At 42.8% G+C, this 24,887-nt stretch overlaps 3 protein-coding genes across 4 annotated transcripts in view; 2 read left to right on the forward strand and 1 right to left on the reverse strand.

Moving 5' to 3' along the window:
• LOC111863049 (adenylate cyclase type 5) overlaps positions 1–8,827 on the reverse strand; it is a 144,051-nt gene extending 135,224 nt beyond the window's left edge. For both annotated transcript variants that reach the window (XM_023849002.2, XM_033750969.1), the window contains exon 1: positions 8,626–8,827. The gene's annotated coding sequence lies outside the window, so the exon portion shown is untranslated. The remainder of the gene's footprint in view (positions 1–8,625) is intronic.
• A 372-nt stretch (positions 8,828–9,199) lies between these two features.
• Positions 9,200–14,559, forward strand: LOC111863300 (proteasome subunit beta type-6). Its single transcript, XM_023849496.2, has 5 exons — positions 9,200–9,347; positions 9,735–9,934; positions 11,543–11,672; positions 13,185–13,329; positions 14,260–14,559. The coding sequence occupies exons 1-5, from the start codon at positions 9,252–9,254 to the stop codon at positions 14,382–14,384; spliced, it is 696 nt and encodes a 231-aa protein (XP_023705264.1). The 5' UTR covers positions 9,200–9,251; the 3' UTR covers positions 14,385–14,559.
• A 1,108-nt stretch (positions 14,560–15,667) lies between these two features.
• Positions 15,668–24,560, forward strand: LOC111863153 (ATPase family AAA domain-containing protein 3-B). Its single transcript, XM_023849207.2, has 10 exons — positions 15,668–15,951; positions 16,091–16,304; positions 16,678–16,938; positions 17,449–17,606; positions 17,777–17,930; positions 18,696–18,798; positions 19,940–20,187; positions 20,264–20,431; positions 21,243–21,441; positions 22,378–24,560. Exons 1-10 carry the CDS (start codon positions 15,759–15,761, stop codon positions 22,510–22,512), a joined length of 1,833 nt encoding a protein of 610 aa, XP_023704975.1. The 5' UTR covers positions 15,668–15,758; the 3' UTR covers positions 22,513–24,560.
• The last annotated feature ends 327 nt before the right edge of the window (positions 24,561–24,887 follow it).

Consider the following 24,887-nt stretch of genomic DNA (forward strand, 5'->3'; position numbering starts at 1 on the left):
TGTAACAAATGGGTACCAGTAATCTTCCTGGGGAGTAAAGCGCGGCCGGCGCGTAAGGCTGACAACCTTACCGCCATCTGTGAGCCGATTGTCTAGATAATGTGGGAACCTCGACGTCTCACAACCCTATGAGCCTCCACGGCCTGTTACCTTAATAAAGATAACGCTATCCCTGTGCTTAATTAATTAAGCACTATGCCACGAAGACGTATGGGAGGAGGGGATGTATAGAGTTCCGAGGTGAGTGGTCAGCTTCACTCCCCAGACGCTTTACCCCCGGGGAAATCGTCATTAATAAACGGTACAAAATCTTCTTTTTAAAGTAAGACTTAAACATATTCATATATTTATACCGCTTTCAGAGTGGGCTCGGGGCCCCACATTTGTGACTGCCCCGGACTGCACCTCGTCTCGCTGAGGCCCTGGTGATGCGTCACAACTAGGGCCAATGACGTAAAGCGATGACAATGAAGCATTTGAAATATACACGTATGTGCATTTCATTGGAGTCCACATTATCCCCTCTCTTCGCCGGTCCTGTTGCTCTCGGGCATTTACATTTTCGTATAATCTGAAATTCTTTAAAGTGGCTTTATTTCCATGACAAATGACGAATTATGGACGTATTCAGAACAGCGAGACCATGGCCACGGGAGGCTGTGGAGCAAGGCTCTTGCAGTCGCGAAGGCCACAACAGACGATCACACGGCCTTCCGTAACGTGACGAGGAAACAGAGCAGGAGCAGCGCGCATGAGTTCACAGCTTCTGCGAGGCACTATCAGATCACGCGCACATGCAGGGTGACTGATGAACTGGAAGGGATTGGGAATGAAGTGGTCTTGGACTAATCGAGGTACTATCTCGGCATTTATTTGGAGGTACTGAGGAAAACCAAAGCTGCTAGGAGAAATGGTACCTCCCGAACACAGGTACGTCTCTATCGCGTAGGCCCGTACCGTCCGAACAGGTGGAATAATGAAGATATATCGATGAGAGTCGTAAACTTTGCTGGCGAGGACCACCGGTAGGGCGCAGCTCCGAGTGGGGAGGCTGGAGCCTGCTTCGCTGCCATTCCATGCCGTGCTCTGCTGACGTCACGCTTCTAGTCCGAGAGACCATAGCGTCGCTTGGTTTCCCTCAGACTTCAGGCAACTGCTGCTGCGCGCTTCTCATGCAGCCCTTCCGATTTGAATGCAGGTTACACACGGCACAGAATTTCTTGATCGGGTACGCGACCGTCAGCTGCTGGAGAAGGTTACTGCTCCGGTTATATCTGTGCTTCCTCGTCTGTCACAGCCACTCTCAGACCTCACGATACCTCACGATACCTCACGATACCTCTCCTTCTCATACATACATTTGCGCTCCCTCCCCCATCTCTGCCTTTCGGCAAGAAGTGCAGTTCTGCACAATATTCCAGGTCCCTGTCAGTCTGTACGGCGGCCGCAGAAACCTAAATAGTTTTAGAGCCTCTCTACACCTACAGTAAGCTATACAATGCTCCTGTACAGTCACGAAAAGTGCAGTTCTGCACACTGTTCCAGGTCCCTATCAGTCTGTACGGTGGCAGCAGCAACCTAAATAGCTTTACAGCCTCTCTGCACCTACAGTAAACTATAAAATGTTCCTGTACAGTCACGAAAAGTGCAGTTCTGCACACTGTTGCAGGTCCCTATCAGTCTGTACGGTGGCAGCAGCAACCTAAATAGCTTTACAGCCTATCTGCACCTACAGTAAGCTATAAAATGCTCCTGTACAGTCACGGAAAATTAGGTAACTATTCTGCCGGCTGCAGCTACGTTTTCCGAAGGCTCCTACATTATATCAAACCGGCTTTTCAAAACTATCCGTGGAGGCAACTGCATATTAAATAATTCTGGTAACTTGGTGGGCAGGTCGAGAACCCCGGAGAGTCCCGACAAACATTTTGAGCAATTATGAACTAGAATATTAAAACATGATCTCCAAAGGAACACTGCCTGCTTCCTGTAGCAACTTCCCACGGTCTTCCAGATTATGAGGAGTATTCCTCCTTAATGAGCAGCTTCATAACTTGTACTCTTCTCCAAGTATAATTAGAATGATCAAGTCAAGGAGGATGAGGTGGGCAGGGCATGTAGCACGAATGGGAGAGACGAGGAATGCGTATAGGATATTGGTGGGAAAGCCAGAAGGAAAGAGACCACAGGGAAGACCAAGGCCTAGGTGGGTGGACAATATTAGAATGGATCTTAGAGAGATAGGATGGGACGGTATGGATTGGATAGATCTGGCTCAGGATAGGGACCAGTGGAGGGCTCTTGTGAACACGGTAATGAACGTTCGGGTTCCATAAAATGCTGGGAAACGCTTGAGTAGCTGCAGAATTGGCGGCTCCTCCAGAAGGGCTCCGCTCCATGAGGCACCAGCACTCGCGATTGCAACAGCCAGTGCTTACAGAAACGCAGTGCAGATGACGCGGCAGTTCGCATTTGTTGTGATTACGAGAAAATCGAGTAATTAGGCATTGTTTTTATGGTAACACGACCTGAGATCATTACAAACTGCACTTTCATTTGTTCAGTTACGCAACCCATTGTTGGCATAACACCATACAACTGTTTATTTGTGCGCGTGCGCTGCTACATCGCCCCCGTGTTTAGACAGTTTGATTGCCTCACAGTTTCTGTGTCCTTGTTTGCTTATTCACTAGCCTCTCCTGGACATCTTAGCCGTCCTGGCTCCCCAGAGAGGTCCTACATTCGATTCTCTGCTGACTTATCTGTTATCTTGAAAGAGGTTCACTCTCACCGAGCGGATATACGGACATTATACTTTAAGGTAGGCCACGACTACCTCCTTTCAAATCCGTACCCACCATGCTTGATCCCATCTCATTATTACGCAGCTAGTAAATAGGCAACGGCTTCGAATGATGGATTGGAAAATATTTGGAAGGAAGTGGTCGTGGCCTAATATAAGTACTATTTTGCCATTTATCTAAAGGAACTTGGTAAAATCACGAAGAATCTCTGCCTGATAACTGCGGTCCTCACCGAAATTCGAACGGGGCACCTCCAGAACACAAGTGGAGAGGGTTACCGCTGCAGTGACCCGCTCGGTGCGATATCCCTCTGCAGTCGATACGGAGTCGTTAAATAAATACGGCAACAAAGCGAGACGAGAGGATCAACTGGCAGCCCGCGTGCCGAGGCAGTGTGGGTGATATCAATCAGAAATGCGGGTAACACCTGAGAAAGTCACACGGCTGTATTGGTCCGTCCGTCCGTCCGTCACCCGCCCCGTCTACCGAAAGACAAATACAGGAAATATGCGGTTATCCCTCTGCTTACTTGAGCACCTCGCCATGAACACGCATGGGGAGTGGAGGTATAGCTTCACTTATTCTTATCCTCGGCACGGAGTTTGGTGCTCACCTTGACCCCCTGGCTTCTTTATCCCCAAATTACAGAGCCCCCCCCCCCGGTGCCCATTGGACAGGAGGATGAGTGGGGCTCGGAGCCGGTCTTGGCACTATGGAGAAGTCTCACCCTGCCTGGACTCGAACCCGGATCCCTCATCGTCTAGCCCACAGCCTAGCCGCTATGTCCCGACTGTAACTGAACGACCGACAGAAAGATAATGTGAATTTGAGCCGAAAAGAGGAATTTCGTTAAGTATAGGTCCTTCACGCTTCATTTTACTTGAGCAGTTCCGTAGCAACGGCCTTGGTACAGCAGACATTTCCTGAATATTAGCGAGTCCCTTGACTTCGGACTGAAACCGTGGAGAATATTAAGCATCCGCATCTTAAAAGTCGGTCACTTAACCCTCTGAAGCCTGAACTTCGACACAACAGTGTAGGTATATAAAGTGTCAGTTCGTACCTCACAGGAAACATTACGTCTCCGCTACAAAGACCAACCGGTTACTGCTGTTTGAGGAAATAGTCGCGGTTTATTCTGAAAACGATATGCAACAAATAAATATGCTGTGTGGAAAAATGCAGAGTTTTTGTGATTCTAGAACAGGTGGTGCCCATAGTTACCGCTATAAATTGTAAAGAGTAAACACGACAGGCTGCTGGTTCAACGACTGGGTTCGAATGCAGGGAGAGGACAAATATTTTCCTCTTCGCCAACACTCCGTCCAGACAGGCTCTAATTTTGGTGTTAAAGCAGCCGTAATGCGAACTTTGTCACTTGTGCCGCTCTTACTCCCATCGCGAAGAACGCTGCAACAACAGCCGCGTGTGGTCAGCCTGTTTCTATTGAGACGTGACGTACATAAAGTCCCTGTTACAATTCTTGTTTATATCGCTCCATACAACAAACAACTGACAGTTGTCTCGTGTTCTTAATCTTAAGTCACACAGAACTAGTGGCACAAGAAGCCTTCCAGCTGCAACCGCCACTGAGCGCCGCTAACTGCAGCAGAAACACGAGACAGTTAACCAGGGTAACCATATGTGCCACCTTCTTCAACATGTAAAACACTGCGGATCAACTTCCTGACACTTTACCTTCCTCACGACAGCCTCTGTGGTCTAGAGGTCCCGGGTTCGATTCCCAGCTCTACCAGATTTTCTGAGAAATAGTGGGTCTGGAACAGAGTCCACTCAGCCTCGTGAGGATAATTAAGGAGCTATTTCAAGGAAATAACGGTTCCGGCCTAGAAAACCGAGATTAAAGGCCGTGGGGATCCGTTGCGCTGACCACGCGACACCCTCTATCCGCAAAAGTTAGCACTAATTTCGCTGACAAGCGGCGGTCGCTCGGTCGGCACAGTTTGCTTGCGGACTACAGGCCATGGAGTTTGTTTTGTTTGTTACCTTCCTCACTTCCCAACGCGTTACCCTTCTTTTAAAGTACATATACCCGAAGGACGAGCAGGCACTGCCTCGAGAGCTTCAAACACACACAAAAACTTTCTCTTCTCTTTCTCCTTGATCTCCAGTGCGCAGAGAGCTGTTGCAATGCTTAAACAGACTATATTGAGGGTATATGTCAGTACTAAAACAAAAGCGGAATATTGTCACGAGGACCACAGTCTGCCAACTACTAACTTATGAGATTTGTCCGTCCATGTATCGCGTCTTTAAACGTTGGTGCTAGAACATGGTAAACATGGGGAGTCTCCTCTGCAGGCCAAACGGAACTCGTTTCATCAGGGCTGCCACATAAGCAAACATTCATTTTCTTGCTTATAAATCAACAAGACTGAAAACAGTTCGAGGCGGAAGTCTCAAGTTCTAATGAGATATGAATACGGTTTAAGAGTGACGATAAAACAGCAATGAAATGATCTTCACAAAAACGCATTGAAGTTGACTAGAAACAAACAGCAGATAAGGAGATAATTAAATCGACGCCAGGGTAACACAGCGGTAACATGACTGAGCACATAAGAAAAGGAGTGGATCTCAACAAGCAACACAAACCAACGCTCACAGGACTCACCTTCCTGCCTCCAGTTAAATATGAGGGTAACTGCCTTCAATCAGACAACACTCTCGACATATTTGCACACAATAACATGTGTCAATGGTATACAGAAATAATTTCCGATGACTAATAATGATTTTGATGGAAGTAGTCGTGGCCCAATCCAAATACTATCCCGCAATTTGCGTGGAGGAACGGAGGAAAACTACGAAAACCCTCCGCCAGGCTAGCCGGTGTCAGAATTATCCTCAGTGCACTACAATATAATCTGCACTAATCACGTGTCTAAAGAACCGATTCCAGTGTTGGATTTCAGGTCCTCACAGCACGAAGTGGTGTTACTCCGTGCAAGTAGTCCACACATTTCATAAGGTGTCATTGAACGAAGCACAGAGCGGGTGTCGTACAGCGGCAAGCATTAATTTTGTATTCTGTAGGCATCGAGTTCGAATTTCGGGAGAATTTCCGATTTTTCTGACTGAGGATTTCGAGATTTTCCTCAGAATCTTCACTAGAATACCGGGATAGTAACCTGATATAAACACTCCTTCCAAATCCTCACCTACTTACGTTTCATTTACGAGTACACACTTACATCTAATTCGATGGTATCATATTTACAGTTGAAACAGCGTCGCTAAACCTTATAAGCAAAAAATTCGTCTAAATAAAAGGCCAGTTCAATTTGATGCGAAAGTATGCACAGTGTAACGATTTTGGTGCGTTCTCTCTGTTATGGCTCGAGATTTTCGGATGTTCTCTTGTAGATGGTACAAAGCAGGAGCAGAAGACGAACGAGGGCCTCCGGTAAAGAAGTTGATCAAAATCGGTCCAGCGGTTGAAGACGACAAAGCTGTTTCTGTAATTACCTCGAACACTATAAGATTTATACAGGAAGTTCGTTTAACACCCAATGTCTCTTTCCATTCGCTCCACAGAACATGTCTCGCTCCGACAAATATCTCGCGAGTTAAGTTACATGCGCGTGCAGAAACGCGTGTAGACCTCTGTGTAACGTGTTCGCTTTTTGTCCCATTTCATCCGAAATTCGTACATGCAAACAAATTTTAGTACAACCCTCCAGTAAACAGTAAAGTTGTCCCTGTACTTAGCTAATTAAGTATTACGCCATGAAGACGTATGGGGGAGTGGATGTATAGATCCACATTTTCTTGACCTCGGCACTAGTTGGAATTGAGTGGTGACATTCACGCACCGGCCGCTATACGCCCGAGGAAATAATCCCAGGTACACTTTGGTTAGAAAGCTGGATGGGCCCCACAGCCGGTCTGGACGACATGCAGAAGAGAAAATTCTTGCCCCCTCTGAGACTCGAAATCCGACCCCTTGGTCGTCCAGCCCGCAGCCAGTCGCTATACCGACTGCGCTATCCCGGTTCTCCAGTAAAGTAAAAGAAATAGTAAAGCTATCCCTGTGCCAGGCCGTGAAGGCCCATAGGGTTGTGAGACGTTGAGGGTCCCACATTATCTAGACAATCGGCTCACAGATGGCGGTGAGGTTGTCAGCCTTAAGCACCGGCCGCGCTTTACTCCTCAGTAAAATTATTTAATTCCTGATACTCATTTCTGTTAGAAGCTGAGTCGACCCCAGGGCCATAGTGCGGCTGGAAGGATTAGGTCAACTGAAAAAATCCAATGACCTCATCAGGACTTGAACCTGCGACCTTCCGGCTGTACCAGTTTTAATGAACATTCGTTCCAATGGACTGATATACGTGACGAAGCCCTCAGGCATGGTTTCTCTACTTTCCGTTTCAAACGCCATCGAGAACACCAGCCGGTTAATCCTGTTTAGGACATTAATCGCTCCTTATTGCAAAAATCATAACTAACTAACTTCATGGAGGTGAGGCCTTATTCAGAAGCCGCCAGTTGTGCAGCTACTCAAGAACTTCCCAGCATTTTATGGAACCCGATGGTTCATTACCGCGTTCACTAGACCCTTCCACTGGTCCCAATCCTGAGCCAGGTCAATCCAATCAATACCATCTCATCCTATCCCTCTAAGACCCATTTTAATATTGTCCACCCACCTATGCCTTGGTATTCTCAGTGGTCTCTTTCCTTCTGGCTTTTCCACCAATATCCTATATGCATTCCTCGTCTCCTCCTTTCCTGCTACATGCCCTGCCCCCCTTACCCTCCTTGACTTGATCATTCTAATTATACTTGGAGAAGAGTACAAGTTATGAAGCTCTTCATTATGCAGTTTTCTCCAACTTCCTGTCACTTCATCCCTCTTCGGTCAAAATATTCTCCTCAGCACCCTCAGTCTGTATTCCCCCTTTAATGTCAGAGACCAAGTTTCACACCCTTACAGAACCACATGCAAAATTATAGTTTTGTATATTCTAATTTGAAGCTAAGCACCTACAACATATTTACTTAATACTCTGTAATGATGTAATTATAAGGAAGCATAATAAAAAACTATATATTCTAATTTTTATGTTTTTAGACAGCACGTGAGAACACAAAAGGTTCTGGACTGAATTGTAGTAGGCATTACCCAGAGTCAGTCTCCTCTTAATTTCCTCTTGAATCAAATGTTGACTGTTACTCTTGTTTCCGAATATTTGAACTGAGCCACATTTTCAAAGGATCTGTTAGCTATGTTTATGTCATGATTTTGCCCTGCATTTTGGTGACGAGACAGCAACATTTACTCAAATCTTACAACATTTACTTAGTTTTCTCTGTGTTTACTTCTATACCAACCTCCTTACTAGCGTCAATTGAAGTTTCTGTGGTTTTCTTTCTGGTATCTATGTTATCTCCCAGTAGTTCCACATCATTGTAAAAATCATATAAGACATAAATTTGCACTCTGCAGATTAAATGACGCAGAGTTGGTTTTATATCAAGGCAGGTGATGCACACAGTAAACGCAGTGCTTTAAAATCTGGGCATCAGCCTGTAAACAAACCGCGTGAGCGAGATGCACGTCCAGTCGCTTCAGTGGTATGTTATCAGTATGAACATTATCCCTCAGTCAATAAATAAAGAGGCACACATCAACAACCTCCACCACACCGTGCACTCAGCATTAATATAACTTTACGAACAGTAACGCTGTTCCAAGTATCGCAAGCTGATTGACATCCTCTCCCAACAACCCAAACCTTTCATGTTCTCACGAGACAGAGCCGGCACACTTATGTAATGTAATTACTTCACTTACCTTCGTTTATTTCATCATTGCTGGAGAGTTGTCTGGAACTCTCCCTTCTGTTCAGGCCCAACTTCTGTCACTATCTCGTTCAAAATCACAAAAAATATCACACTGATAGTGTCCGGAGTTTTTAAAAAAATATCAACAGTTTTGGCGGGACAAAATTGTCGATATTCCTACCACACGAACAGACGACGACCAACTGATGGTATCAACAGGTGATAGGCAAATCCCCATAGAGTGCAGCACAAAACGAATTAAGAATCAAACCGGTGGAAGTAAATCGAGAGATCCAAATCGATCCTTAAACTATGCTCCGATAGGTCACATTTCTAGCCAATAGTAGAAGTCTTTTGGCCATATGTATCGAAACATAGGAACCAGGCGATACCAGGCTGCCAAACATGTAGTATGAATCATGAATGGATATCCAGAGGGATTAAAATAAATGCAGATATTATTTTAAATATTAACCATCCTATATTTTTATGCATATACCATTTTACTTAAAGTAAAATAATCTACGAAGGACCAGATTAATGTCATCTTCAAAATTTAATCAATATTCTACAGTTTATGACCCTGATCACTCATTTGCCCTCGTCATTTTCATCTTATTCATTGTGCGATTGAAAATGGCGTGTCTTGAGACTATGCATTTTGGCCGTACAGCTGACATTCATGGAGATTCTCTGGGTCCTGAATGGCTCTCGACGGAACACGAGACCGGAGTAAGTAACTTAACATTTTACAATAACGTCTTCAAAAAGCATTGATGTTTTGCAGTAACTTGAGAAATGTTTTTTCGTTGCTAATGCTAAATGCAGAATCATTTTCCAAAAATGTAAGTGCATAGTAGTATATTCAGAATTTAATTAGAAACGTGGTGTTGCGAACACATGACGGAGGAATACTGACGTATCGGAGAGCGATATTTACACCCACTTTTAATTCAGCTGAAGCTTACCTTAACCAACTGTGGGCTCCTGGAAAACAAATATTCGAAAAGTGCAGGCAAGCAAACCGAACTGGCCGAAACCCATTTTCGGGTCTCCTTGAGCGTAAATATTCATGAAATAATTATCTCCTGTGTAAGATTCCTTATATTTCTCTTTCAGACGTCGATCATGGCTATTGAATATGAGGGTGGTGTTGTGATTGGAGCTGATTCTCGTTCTACAACAGGAATATACGTTGCAAATCGTGTTAGTGACAAATTGACTAAAATAACGGATCGCATATACTGCTGTCGATCTGGGTCTTCAGCTGACACATTGGCAATTTCAGATATTGTCAAATATCACCTTAATTTCCACTCGTAAGTGTTTGGCATTACCAGGTGGATTATCTCTTTACATTCCAGTGTGTTGAATTCTGACTATATGTAACATAACATGATTTCCGTACAGTGAATGCAGAGTGCCTGTTTCTCAGTATTTATTAATTATTCAACTTTGCGATATGGTGTATGGTACTTAAGCTTCTTATACAAGATATATCTGCTGTCTGGAATGGTTTCTATTGGTGGGTTTCTTGTTATCACTCCTGAAATGCAAATATTAGAATAGTGCCACATCTGTCCATGTCTTCAAATTCTCCAGTTATATCACTTTATAACTCGTGTAGTTAATATAGTGACATAGTATAGATTCAGGAATTTATATTACAGTAGTAGAGCTTTATGCCCATGTTTACAATACAGTGATGAGTTATTTGTGCTGTTCTGCTTGAACAGTTTTAACATTATTACACAAAAAGTGCCTAGTAAATTTCTTATGTTTGTCTAACTGCATGCATGGAGGAACTTGCCTTCCACTGGATCAATTTTTGTTCACAGTTTATATTACAGAGTTGTAATAAAATTGGACAACTCAATTTTTATTATAATTGGACAAAAGTAACTAACGTTTTACACACAAATCCAAATGCATTTTTTGGGAGTAGTTTGCTCTGTCTCCTCCTGTCTCCTCCATTGAAGAGAGGACACTGCATTTCGCGTGGGTGCAAAGCACTGAGGGTCCCATTAATTGATTTCAGAGCAGTTCAAAATCTAGACAAAAGATGACACTGCAGTCACAATTTAAACAATACCTGACACTGATTTTAGCCTTTCACAGTGAATAATTATTTGTGTTGATTCTGTTTTTGAGTTGTTACACTGTGTGTCTGTGGGTGATGGCACCATCTCTTCAGAGGCACATGCTGCCTCCGTCTTCAGGGTTCATGTATCAGCATGCACCTCTGAATCACTGGCAGTACTTCTCAAAACCACCTGGTATAAGAACCCAGGAACAAAATTACATCAGTAAGAGATCGAGGACATTCCTGAGAATTGGTTTGACTAATATTTAAATTCAAAAGGGAATATAAATAAAATAATGAAGTATTTTGCTTGCGTAAGACGCAGAAAATAAATTAGTACAGTAAAAGTTAAGTGAACAGAACATCAAAATGAAATATTTTATGCACCTTAAGTGGTACATTATATATGTACATTTCATATATTTTATTAGCTTTTGACACACACGTGCAGCAGTATCCACCCTTCACTTACTATTTTGTTCCCCCTCCAGCCCAAACTGCCCATTGGTAGCTGTTATCTCTGAACAGAAAGAGTAGGTGATTGTAAGCGACTGACTATACAGCAGTGTGACCACTAAAGGGAGATGTGGAGGTAGTCAATCCAAGGGCCTTCATTCCGTAGCCTCAATGTAGTATTAGGTAACTGGTGGGTAATTTTGACACTTGTTCATGGGGAGTCACCGGAACCTGCAGCCATGCCACTGCTTTGTGTGATCAGTTAGAAGGCAAATACTTTGTGGGCAGATTTTGCTAGTTCGTCTGAGACATACGAGTGTGCCGTCAGCAAGGAGGTGCGATAGGTCGTATTTATGCAAAAGTGAATGATTGTACTTTCTTTGTGAAGGGTTGAGCTTGGGGAGCCCCCTCTAGTGGAAACAGCAGCAAATATTTTCCGTGAACTGTGCTACAACTACAGAGACTCTCTCACTGCAGCAATCCTGGTTGCTGGCTGGGACAAGAGGAAGGGTGGTCAGGTACATAGTGTGCTTTAAGATTACCGTCTCCTCACTTTTGGTGCCACATAGTTTGGTAGGCAGTTAGCAGTGTTTCACAGTCTCCTGTGTGGAGTTAGTTGATTGGTTACATTGCATTGAAAGATGCGGAGTCTAATGAAACTTGCATTTTGTATGACACAGTAAACTTTTTCTTATCCAGTATTCATGCAACATGAATTCTCATGCAACTGACAAAAATTTCGAAGAAAATTTCCCATTGTTTATAAAGTTGCTATTTGTATATGCTCATCTGTCATACACTAGTTCTCCCAGCTACCACTAGCAGTGCTACCTGTCATCCTCATGCAGGTGGCATGGTAGAGGCTAGGTGAATTTTTGATAATGTTGCAGCACGTCTGAAATGTTTGTTTTATAAATCCGATGTGCTGCCTCAGTAGGCGCCTATGCAGAAACTAAAATGAAAGTGCGGCGGTTTTGTCTTTGAAACAGAAGATGAAAATATATTAAAAAAATACTGGGAAGTGGTGAAAATTGCAATGTACTTATATTTTGGTTTCTGTAAGAGTTCTTTTCATGCAGTCAGTATGTTGCTGTAGGTGAAACATCCCCTTCCCTGTACATGCCAAATGTACCTGTTTCATGTGGATACTTTATGTGAAAAGTGATAAATATTTCACTTTCTGTAAAGTACATAATATAGTGAACAAGTGAGTCAGAATCCAATTTGTGGGACAGATGTCAGCATAGATCAGTTGTACCAAACGATACTGAAATATCTTCAGTGGTTCCAAAGATGACTCAAGGGGCTAGACAGACACTGGTCATTATAGTATCCCTTTGGTGGTTTCAACTTGTGCATTTTATGTACTGAACACATTAAATGAAAGAAACAATTGGAAGACATACTCTTGGATGTGAGGGCAGCACTGAAATGGATGTTAGAGAAACATGTTTTTGTGTTCATCATGATGAACATGTGTGTTATGGTAATAACAGGCAATTTTATGTTGAGGTTCTCACAGTAGTGAATATTAAGATGATGGTCTTCAGGTATGTGATACATAGGTACCAACATTTTCAACATTCTGAAGGAAACTACGGTCCCCATTTTCCACCCTAAATAAGGAAGGAGTACATTTCTACAAAATGTTGGTATCTGTGTGCTGGACGTCATGACTGCACTTCCAAGAATATTTTTTAATCTCAGCAAGAAATTTCTTGTTACATTTGAGTTTCTCACAGCAGTGATTATGAAGCTTATGCAATTCTGGGTTGTTTGGATGAAGCCTGACATTTCAGTCACCCGCTTCTTGCTGGGTTCTTGCTTGGATTACTGACCCAGAACATTGGGGTATATGCTCCTCTGAAGTGTTGGGCTTTCTCCAGATTACACAGCATTACAACTCATCAGGAAATTTCTTGGTCACTATTACCAGAAACAGAATTGTTGTTACCATGGATTGTGTTACCTGCTATTAATTGATTTGGGCTTACTAGATATGCTTATGAGATCTCTGTGGTTGTGTTCAGGTATATTCTGTGCCTATTGGCGGGATGCGCGTAAGGCAGCCATTCGCAACTGGAGGTTCTGGCAGCACATATGTGTATGGTTATGTTGATGCACACTACAGGAGTGGTATGGACAAGAAGGAATGTCTGGAGTTTGTTACCAATAGTATGTACTGATCAGGCACAAATTTACCTACTTAAATGAATGCATTTCCTTCACAAAAAATTTCGGCCCCCAGAAAAATTTCTGCTATAAGCCACTACAGACTGGATGACCAAGGGGCTGGAGTTTGACTCCCAGTGGGGGCAAGAATTTTCACTTCTCTGTGTTGTGCAACTGGCTCTGGGGCCCATCCAGCCTCCTGTCCAATGGGTACCAGGGTCCCTTTCCCCTGTGGTAAAGCGGCCTTGGCATAAAGCTGACCACTCATCTCCAACTAGTGCTGAGGTCAAGAAGACGAGGGTCTATACATCCACTCCCACATACACCTCCATGGCATAGTGCTTAATTAAGCACAGGAACTACTTTAGCTTTTACTCCATTTTAAGCAATCTAAGACTGGTTTTGTGATCATTGTTGAGTATTCTATATATCAGAGAAATTTCATTTAAGAAAAAAATACTTTTAATTTTGGTACATTTCCTATTTACAGTTTTGATCAGCCACGCCATAGCTCAAGCGGTTAGTTCCTGGCTTCCCACTGTGGCGGCCCAGGTTTGTTCCTGGGTCTGGTCAAGTGGGATTTGTGGTGGACAAGCTGGCGCTGGGGCCGGTTTTCTCCTGGTACTTCGGTTTCTCCTGCCAATCTTCATTGCACCAAATTCTCCATCATAATCACCCGGGGCAGGCTACAATGGGCCAATCAGTGGCTGCCATGCTGAGTGAACCCAGTTGGACTCCACCCTCCACTAAGTGAATTAAAAAAATTACAGTTTCGATCCCCACCAAAAAGAACATTGGGGGTTCACATGCATGGCTTTCTCCCTGTCCCTTGATGGCACCCATGTTTGCATTGTACTGCAACAACTATGCCATAGTGTTTAGTCTGATATGAATTCTCAGATGTAATGAGGTTGTGTGGCTTTTGTGTTGCAGCCCTCGCCCTTGCGATGAGCCGTGATGGAGCAAGTGGTGGTATTGTAAGGCTTGCAGACATCAGTGAGGAAGGTGTCAAGAGATTCACTGTCTCTGGAGATCAGTTGCCACGCTTCTGTGAATGATGATGTATTTACTGCTATAAGAACATCAAATATAGATGCAGTGCACACTATCCTGTTCAGACAAACTGTATTCTACAAGTTTGTACTGTTCTTCATGTTTATTGACAGTTAAAATAAATATTCATTGTAAAAGTTGGTCTGTATGCAAAATAAAGCACCATGCCATGAAGATGTACAGGGGAGCTGGGGTGTAGTTCAACATGTTCTTAAGCTTGAATCTTGATTCAGGTGAGTGCTTAGCCTCATATCCCAGCTGCTCTACCTCTGGAGAAAAACCTCCAGTACCCACTGGGTAGGAGCCTGGGAGAACCCAGAGCCAGTCTGGTTGGTCACTATGGGGACAAAAAGAATCCTGACCTTTTAGGGAATTGAACCCCGATTCCCTAGTTATACAACCTGTATTCTGGTCACTACTGAATGAACAGAAAAAGTAGTTCACAGCTCGCATGGTTCAGGTATGTATATAGGATGGAAAATGCAAGTTATTAGGAAGAAATGGCATGAGAAATGAATGGTACTGTGAACAAAGGAGGAGGTGAGAATGAAAAGCTGTAGAGTGTACCAACGATAAAGACTAGAAAAAGATTTTTCATTCACATTGGAAGGAAAAGGAGCAGGTTGAAGAATCATAGAGGAGAAATCCTCAAAGGATCAGTATAGATCGGCAGTTTTCATACTCTTATATCCTGTGTGAAAAATTATTTATCCACAATAAAATTGATAAGAAATTGAAAGGGAGTTCCGCATGTTTCAATATATACATATGATCAGTGTTGGCAGAAGTGATTTGATTACGTTCAAACAAAAACCGTTACCCTGAAGATGGAAACAGTACGTTCCTCCCCAACGTTGGTATCAAAATACCACACACGCAGTGAATTAACTGGGAGGACATGTTTTAAACGTTGAAATCCCCGGGTGACTTCTGAGCTCTTTTTCGTTGAAAGATAGTACTAGGAACTCACCGTTAGATGTCATAATCAATCAAACGTAATCTCGCTTACCATGATTCGACCACTAGATGTCAGCTTGTTAATCGATTATCGTACTGAGACCACATAGAAAGGAATATAGTGTTGTAATACCTATTGGGAATCAAATATATGTTTATGAACGGACATTTTGCTTGTCGAGCATTAATTATGACACTAAAACATAAATTTTGCTGGAATTTTTGTTTTGTCGTCTGTCTGTTTACAGTTTATATTCTCTGGTGTACAGTAACCAATAGAATTGATCATCCGTCCTTATTATCACTGGAGAGCGCCCATTGGTTAAATGGCGCACAAGTTACACACCAGGACACTAGGAGTGTTGGTAGGGTACCTCGTGGGGATCTATCCGGTGAATTTAGTTTTAGGCATTTAAGTGAAAATGTCGTGGTTATTTGGATATAGGGGAAACCAACCGCCCCCAGAAGCACCACAGATCCCCGTACCACCTGCTGAAGGTGGTGGCAGCGGAGGCGGCGACGATAAAAACACGAAAAAGGCCATGGAAGCATACCGGTTCGATTCCTCTGCTTTGGAGAGAGCTGCTCAAGCTGCAAAGGATCTAGAAAGATCAAGTAAGTAGTTACATATCATAATCGGAATGGTAAGTAGACTGAAGTATCCATTGTGGCACCTGTTGTAGTGGAATGTAGAAGGAAGGCTTGAAGTGTAATAGGAGTGGTGTGTTTCATCATATGTTTTCTCACATTTTAGAATTTGCAAAGGAAGCCCTGGAGCTGTCGAAACAACAAGAGCAAACAAAGCAACAGGAATATTTTGCCAGAATGAAGGAATATGAAGCACATATTGAACACACCAAGGTTGAACAGAAGAGGGTTGACGGAGAGGAGAAGCGGAAAACTTTGCAAGAGGAGACAAAACAAAACCAGATTCGCGCTCAGTATCAGGATCAGTTGGCCCGGAAAAGGTTGGTAATATCACAGCTGTAAGGGTCTGTTTGTTGTTGACACATCGTGCCTTGAAATGATTTAAACGCATGGAAAATATTCCTGTATTGTTGATTTTGTGTACTGGAATATATGTCTCTATTCTTAGAAACTTTTTCCTTTCCACCCAGTACGAAATGAACCTACATTAGTACTCTCATGTGGTAATCCTCAGATAAGCAGAATTGAGGCAACTGAAGTATGATTTCTTGCCCTTCAATAGGAATAACAAGAGACAGCCAAGCCCACTGGGTGGTAACACATCTGACGCATGTTTGGTTTATCCTGACTGATGTTCTTCTTGGATATTCCTTTAGCCCATGCAGGCAAATGCTGTTTATTCTTCAATTTAAGATATGAAGACCAGCTTCAGCAGCAACAGCGAATCAATGACGAGAATCTTCGGCGGCAGGAGGAGTCTGTGGCAAAGCAGGAAGCAATGCGGAGGGCCACAATTGAGCACGAGATGGACCTGAGGCATAAGAATGAAATGAAGAGAGTGGAAGCAGAACTTCGAGCAAAGGCAAAGGTGGATAGAGAAAACCAGGATCTGACTCTTGAGCAGATCAGGCTGAAGGCTGCCGAGAACAGGGTCACCGTTCTGGAGTCCATCAAGTGAGTATCTCATTTAGGCCCGTTGTCTACACCCGCCAGTATGTCCCCCTTTTGTTTTATTGTTCAGGCAATCTGCTACATGCTCGTTCTTAGACTTCTGTTTTATCTGGGTCATCTTGTAGCCAAGCCTCTGCACTTATTTCTGGCTTATTAAAGCTTCTCATTCTAAATTTCTTTGTGTGACATCTTTCCTAACCTGTTGCTTCTACAATAAATTTCATCTCTTGGGTGTTTTCCTTTTAGTTTCATGTTCAAAAGCTTCTTTGGGATACTGTCTTCATTTTTAAAGTGCCCCAGTATCATACTCTTCATTAGATCTTCACAAACCATTCATCTGCAAAATTCCCTCAAATTCTTTTCTTCTTCTTTGTTGTTTGTTGTTCCTGTATCATAATTACTTGTTTCCACATCCTTTCCAGACCATCCGTCCATCTGGCCCTCAGTAATCTGAGCTACTGAGGGTGTTGTCAGATAAATGGGTCCCATGCTTATTATTACATTCGTGTGCAGGACAGCTGGGTCTGTGCTTGGGACTGGGGTCCATGCTCTCCTGGCTGACTGGGACAAGATTCTCGCAGCTGCTGGTGGTATATCCCTGCTCGCTCTTGGTGTATACTCGGCCAAAGGGACTACAGGGGTAGCAGCTAGACACATAGAGGCCAGACTTGGTGAGACACCTTCCTCAGTTTATCTTTATGAACAGCTGGGTGTTATTCCCTGAGTAGTGAATGTCACCTTAAGGCATTTTATTTCTCTTTTGAAATGCAGTAAATAGTTGAAGGATCGCAAACCTTTTTAAGGCTGAATGGGTATATCAATTTGCATATCTGATTTGCAGGCAAACCCTCTCTTGTGCGCGAAACATCTCGATTCTCTCTGATGGAGGTGTTAAGGCACCCGGTGCAGTCAGTGCAGAAGGTATTCTCCCGATTCAGGACGCAAGATGCCCTCTCTGGCGTTGTGCTTGCCCCCAAGCTGGAGGAGCGACTCAGGTAGGTAACACAAAACAGAATATCATCTTCAAGGGGCGATCCTGGCCACTGTAAAATATCTAAGCCAAACATGGCACCTAAAATGTAATTGTACTCGGTAGAGTCATTATCCAACCTTCTGTGTTGTCATGTCGTTTATCATCATTTCTGATTACTGAGTGGTTAGCATTCCTGCTCTGTATTCAGAAAGTCCTCAGTTCATGTCTCAGCCAGAAACAAACTACCATGACTGAGGGTTCTTTGTGATTCTCCTCAGTGCCTCCAGGCAAATGCCAGGATCGCTTCCTTCCATATATTCTGTAATACATTATTCAGTGATCATCCTATCATCTGACAGCATCATTTAGAAAGTCATAATTAATTAAATGAATAAATCTCCTTTGTTCATGTCAGTGGTTAATTTGTTCTCTCCAATACAAACTCATGCATGTGAAGTATGCAGTACAATGACATTCAGTTTTGAAAATAAGCTGTAAGGTAAGAGAATAGTGAGGAGGCTCACATTGAGATGCTTGGAAGATGTAGAGAATGATTTAGGGTAGCTTAAACTGGAAAGATGGAGGGAAATGACAAATAATACAGAAGAATGGGCATCTGTCATGAAGAAGGATACAGGTCATGGAGAAGCAGTGTTACAGCCTCCTTCAGAAGAAAATATATTTTGTTAAGTACTGCAACAATATGAAGGGTTGAACATTTTCTACAGTTTGGTGTTTGTCATTGCTAATTTAGCAGTGCCCCACAAGGATTTGTCTTTTGTTTCAGGGACATCGCAATAGCAACAAAGAACACAAAACGGAACCGTGGAATGTACAGGAATATCCTTATGCATGGTCCCCCTGGTACTGGGAAGACAATGTTTGCAAAGGTAACAGCACCTCACCAATAATGGCGCTTAGGATGCAGTCTTTCTTCACAGTTCTCCAACTAATTAACTCTATGGAGTTGAGCCCTCCTTTAGAAGCTGCCAGTTGTGCAGCTACTCAAGGAATTGCCAACATCTTACGGAACCTGAAGGTTCGTTACCGTGTTCACGCAAGCCCCATACATGCATCTCGTGTCAGCTATTTAAAATTACTGATAAAATGCATGTTGAAAATTTGACTGGAAAATATGACATTGCCCTCCGTAACTGGTTTCCAAATCCGCTCTAATACATTAAGGCCCTTGAGCAATATTTTGAAATCATGAGTTCAGTCAGTATGCACACTGAACTTGAAAAGTTCTGCAAAGAGACTTTTATAGAATAAGCATTATAAGGAGCCATGCCTGAGTGCAGCCTCAAGCTGTTTTCATGACTAATAAGTTTTTTTTTTTTCTTTTTCACTTTGCAAATCCGGCGACAAATTTTCATTTATCTTCTCTAAATTCGCTGACCATTTTACATGGGTGCTACATGGCTTCATGCATTCTCCTTCATTTCTTGAAAGAAATGTGCCATGTTCCCTGTGGGAGAGTGCCCACTGAACATGTTCGCATTTAGTGAACTTCTGTAAATTACAGTAATCACTTTCTCCTTGTGCTTTCATGTAAACAATTAATGATCATTTTGGATTTGCGGTTTTCCAGAGGCTGTAGTCTACTCGCTTCCGAGACGTCTTTACCAGACTACATGAGATCACATGTCAGAAGATACTCTTAATAACAATCTTCTTTACAGGATTTATTCTATGTGTGAAAGATAATAGGAAGTTATGTGGCCACAGAACATGTTTGTAACTTTTAAATGCACCCGTGGCAGAACTGCTTGAGAACAACTGGTTTTTAGATGTATCTTATTTTCTGGGAAAGGTGAACACTGATACCAGCGGAAACCATGCCACTTACTGCTGCTATCTTTTGGGCCCATTGCAAATAGATTAGTTTTGCATCCCCCCCCCCCATGGAATTGACATAACAACAAACTGACAACCCATTACTGCAGATACTGCCCTGCTTAGATCTAACATATGCCCAGGAATGGGCAGTGCAGTCATGTGCTCCACAGCTGTCTTATTTACATTGTATAGAAACTGGCAACACATTCTGGCATGGACTACGCGATCATGACAGGCGGTGATGTGGCCCCAATGGGACGTGAAGGTGTGACAGCAATCCACAAGGTGTTTGACTGGGCTGGCACAACACGCAAAGGACTTCTTCTCTTCGTTGACGAGGCAGATGCTTTCCTACGAAAAAGGAGTTCTGAGACAATCAGTGAGGATCTTCGTGCCACGCTGAATGCCTTCCTGTACCGCACAGGTGAACAGTCAAACAAGTAAGTGTGCCCCTTGTCTGTGGAGTTGTGGTCTTCCTGTAGGAGTTCATAACTGAAGAGCTTATGTTTTGTGCAGGTTTATGCTAGTTCTGGCTTCAAATACTCCAGAGCAGTTTGACTGGGCTGTGAATGATCGTCTGGATGAGATGGTTGAATTTAGCCTCCCAGGACGCGAAGAACGTGAACGTTTAGTTCGCCTATACTTTGACCAATTTGTACTGAAACCAGCAATGGAAGGAAGAAGGTAAAACAAATCATGTTGCCCTTATTATGTTACCTGTTACATCTGTATATTAGAAACATCCAACCCCGTTCTCTCATAATGTTGCTGTGTTGTATGGTGGATATGTATCTGTGTTTCGGCGGAACCTACTGTGCCCATCGTCAGTATAGAAACTACCTTGAAGGAGGCCAGCAGGTTCACTGCACAGTGCCATGTCCCAGAAGACAGTAATTGTCAGTGTCAACACTGTAAGAGCATCAGCTCTCAGAGGTTATTGCGGTGATGATGCTGTAGACTTGTGTTCATGCAGTAGTCAGTTCAGATTTTGACCAAAATACTGGCAGTCCTGATTGAGGATTTTTGTAGCTGCCGTCAGTGTTATCAGGCAATGCCAAGGTAAAGTCTTGAATTAGTCTATGATCACTTCCTTCCAGATGTTTACCCCTTCACCATTCATTATCCTCTTCAGTTCCTCATATCACAGCATAATACGAAGCAGTATCGACCAAGCAAATGGTTTCAACTAATAATATTTCTGACTTTGTGTGAGAAGTGCCTGGTTCAACTCCCAGCCAGGGTTCTGACTCTCCTCGCTGAAGTTTCCATTGTATTCCTCAGTCCCTCTGGCCAAATTCCAGCATTGTACCTTAAATTAAGCCGTTAACTGTTCCTTCCATATCCTTTGCAATTCATTATTCAGTATTATCCAAACATTTGAGACTGTAAAATCTCACTTGCTGACATCGTGAAGTAAAGCAGAAAAGTAACTGAATCGAAACAGCATCATCATATCACATAAGAATCCTGCTAAGTTATGGCAGTTTTTGTGCAGACGGTTGAAGCTGGCACAGTTCGACTATGGGCTGCTGTGCTCTCAGATCGCCAGCATGACAGAAGGAATGTCAGGGCGAGAGATTGCCAAGCTGGGTGTTGCATGGCAGGCTGCAGCATACGCTTCAGAGGATGGCGTCCTCACAGAACAGATGGTCATGGACCGGGTGATGGATGCTGTAACACAACACAGGCAGAAGGTGCGGTATTTTAGTTGCAAGTTCACAGAATTATACAGAGGATAATCATAATGCAGACATATGTTTTGTTATTTGCCTGACTTGATGTGTCAGATTCCAGTAATGGAACACAATAACCCTGCCAGCAGAACTTATGAATCTTCAAGTTTTGTGTGATGTCAGTTTATTTATCTCCCACATAGATCATCCTTTTGTCTGCTTTGTCATTGTCATTTCATCAGCTCCCTTTTCTTCTAACAACATGGACAAAAAGTCTCCAGTGTCTTCTACTTTCCCACAGTCATTCTTTGTCAATTTCGTGCCAGCTCTTTCCTGTCTTCCAGTTCCTGGCTGAACCATCGTGTTCTGGGTCTTCCGATACGTCTCTTCACTTTAAATTTTAATTATAAAGACCTTTTTGGTATCATCATTCTTTCTATTCTTTTCACGGGGTCAAATTGTTGAAATAATTTGTTTCTAATTCTATCCCTTCTTATTTTCCCGTAAGTTTGTCTCAGATATTTCACACCGAGCAGGTTGGCATAGTAATAACACTGTGCGCTTGTCTTAGGGGGGTACGTACTTGGTTGTATTTTTGACCCACCCATTGGCTAGCCTGACTGAGGATTTTCATGGTTTTCCATGGTCTGTCCAGGTAAATTCTGGGGCAGTACCTTGATTAGACTGTGACTGCTTCCTTCCAAATCCTTTTCAGTTAATCATTCATTAGTTATCCTATGATTCTACATTTTATATACTGACTTCGCTGTAAAATAGCAACAAACCAAATCATCTCAGATATTTTGTGTGTTACCTGGGTTATGCTTTTGTTCATTGCTACCAGCTCTTGACTGTTGACATATATAATGACACAATAGCACACAATTATCTCTGTATGGAAATTACTGTTTTGTAGTTTCCCTGATATGTAGTGAAGTTGCTGTTCCCTGTTTGTAGGTGGAGTGGCAGAGTGAACAAGAGCGTCGCGAGTCAAAGACATTGTCATATTCGTCAGATAAAGATGCGCTGTATGTTCCTGTATTTGCAAAACCAGATGAGCAGAAGACAGAACCAGGACTGGAGAGGAGTTAGGGAGTTGTGAGTAGTGTTTGTTATCAATATTGTGGCGTGCATCTACTGCCTGTAGACCTTTTCCAAGTAGTGACAGCTCATGTGAACAGTGAAAGGGGTCAAGTTAAAGGGCCCACAATAGTTTCAGTTGTGAATGGTCAGCTTCATGCTACTGTTGCAAGGATAACATGTATGATAGGTCAACCCTAAACCATTCCAAATACTGTGAGAACAAGTTAGGAAACACACACACTGTAGCAGTTCTGGCACATGGATATCTTCAATTTAGTTGTTTCAAAAACTGTAAGACTTACTGAAAGACTGTGTTGGGTATAGAATGCTTGTTTTTATGTGACCTGAACTTTTGTTCGAGATACTTTGTGCTCCGATAAATATGTAGCAAGTTATGCTTGAGAAACCTGCAGAAACACAGAAACACACGCAGGTGTTAATGTAAAATGTTTGTTATTGTCGTCTGATTTTAACTTAAACTGTATGGGTAAAAAGTCTTAGTAGGAAGTCCTCACTTTCAGATCTCATGAAAATATTTTAAGTGGTTCTCATGCTGTATCATGCATTGACAGGTGGAGCCATCTTAATCATTGTTCCACAGGAGCAGGGCTCATGGTGTGGTCTGAATCTCTGCTGCCTACTCATGCTTAATATCTGAAGAAGAGTTCAGAATCCTGTATTATTATAATTGAAATTTATTCGGGGAAAGTGGAGCGCCAAAATATTTTGTGTTTGTTTCTGCTCAGTTGTCTCAACTCTTTGGTTGTGGTCTTCTGGCAGTCCATCCTTCTCAGCAAGGCCAAAGCAACTGACTGCCTCTAAAGCCTCATTCATCTCACTGCCATGTTTGTTTAATGAATTTTTATAAACGTCATGGGATCTGTAATGTCATTCGGCAAGGTAAAGTAAAGGTGAAGTTGTCCCTGTGCTTAACTAATTAAGCACTACACCATGAAGGCATATGGAGGAGTGGATGTATAGATCCACATTTTCTTTATCTTGGCTCTAGTTGGTGGTGAGTGATGTCATTTGGCAAGATGATTACAAATTGTGATTTGGAAGAATTTGGAAGAAAATTCTGCTGACCTCGTAAGCATTTCTCTGGGGAATCAAGAAAAGTACAAGAAATGTTTTTCATGAATGGTCTCTGTCTGAAATTCAAATACGGAGCCTTGAGGTATGAAGCAGAACCACTGATTATGACCGTCATGACTTACAAAGTTTGTCATCATGGCAAACATTCTTAAACCCAAAACTTTGACATGAGGCATGATGTGGAAACATGGCAGCTCATAATTAGGCCCCACAAACTGATTGTCTCCAAGACTATGGCATAAGTGAGAAACATCTGAGCTGTGACTAACTGCAGTAAACTCCCATTTATCTGGTATCCAAGCATCTGGAATGTTCATTGAACTGGCAAAAATTTTCAAAGGAAATTTGTGGTGTTTTAAAGTTATTCGAAAACAAATTTGTGATGAGTGTATGGTCATGGACCACTTGATAGTTCTCCCATCCACCACCTACAACACTACCTGTCTTCCTTCCTCATACAGAGGCTAGCTGAATGTTTCACTCACTGATCTGCTTTGTTACCTAGGGAACTCCAATGCAAGAGTCAAAATGGAAACCTGTTGTTGTTTTGACTTAGTATCACGTTTCTGTAAGAGTTCTTCTCATGTAACCAGCACACCCCATTCTCCATACATGCCAGATAATGCAGAATTTACTGCACTTAAAATAGAGTCCTGCTTGAGAAGCTAATGGTACCACAGCTAGTCAAGAAGATTTTTGCCATTTTGTAAGTTGATGATGTATTACCATGCTCACATCAGTCTGCCACCCGGCCATATCCTGATCCTGATCAATCTGGTCCACACTGCTTTGCCTGATCTCTTTAGGATGCACTTTAATATTATCTTGCCATGTGACTTCCAAATCCTTCCTTCCATTGAGGTTCTCTAAGTGAAATTTTGTATGTATTTCTTGCCCATGTGACCCTCCTTGAGTTGGCAATCACATGTCTGCTGAAGAGAATAAACTGCTGTTTCTTGTTTTGTGATGGCCCAGTCAGTACCTGCTCTGATATGCATCCTTCCTTCACTAGAGCCCTGTGGAGCACAAAGTATGTGAAATATGTATCAAAGGCTGAATTTCCTACACCAGAATTGGCAGATCATCATAATAGCCACATTCTGTATGGAATGTGCTCTGTAAATACTTTGTTAGCTCACTCGAGTGTTGCTGTATGAGTTCTAACCTCTGTATTCTGCTCAGTACTGGACTGAAACCTTGCCATTTAAAAAGGAGAGTTCAACTTTCTTACTCTGTGACCAGTCAAGTGCCAAATCAGAAGAGGTGAGGACCCGAACTTCTGCAGGGCT

Source organism: Cryptotermes secundus, unplaced genomic scaffold (assembly GCF_002891405.2).
Source record: "Cryptotermes secundus unplaced genomic scaffold, Csec_1.0 scaffold1274, whole genome shotgun sequence".
NCBI classification, from domain to species: domain Eukaryota; kingdom Metazoa; phylum Arthropoda; class Insecta; order Blattodea; family Kalotermitidae; genus Cryptotermes; species Cryptotermes secundus.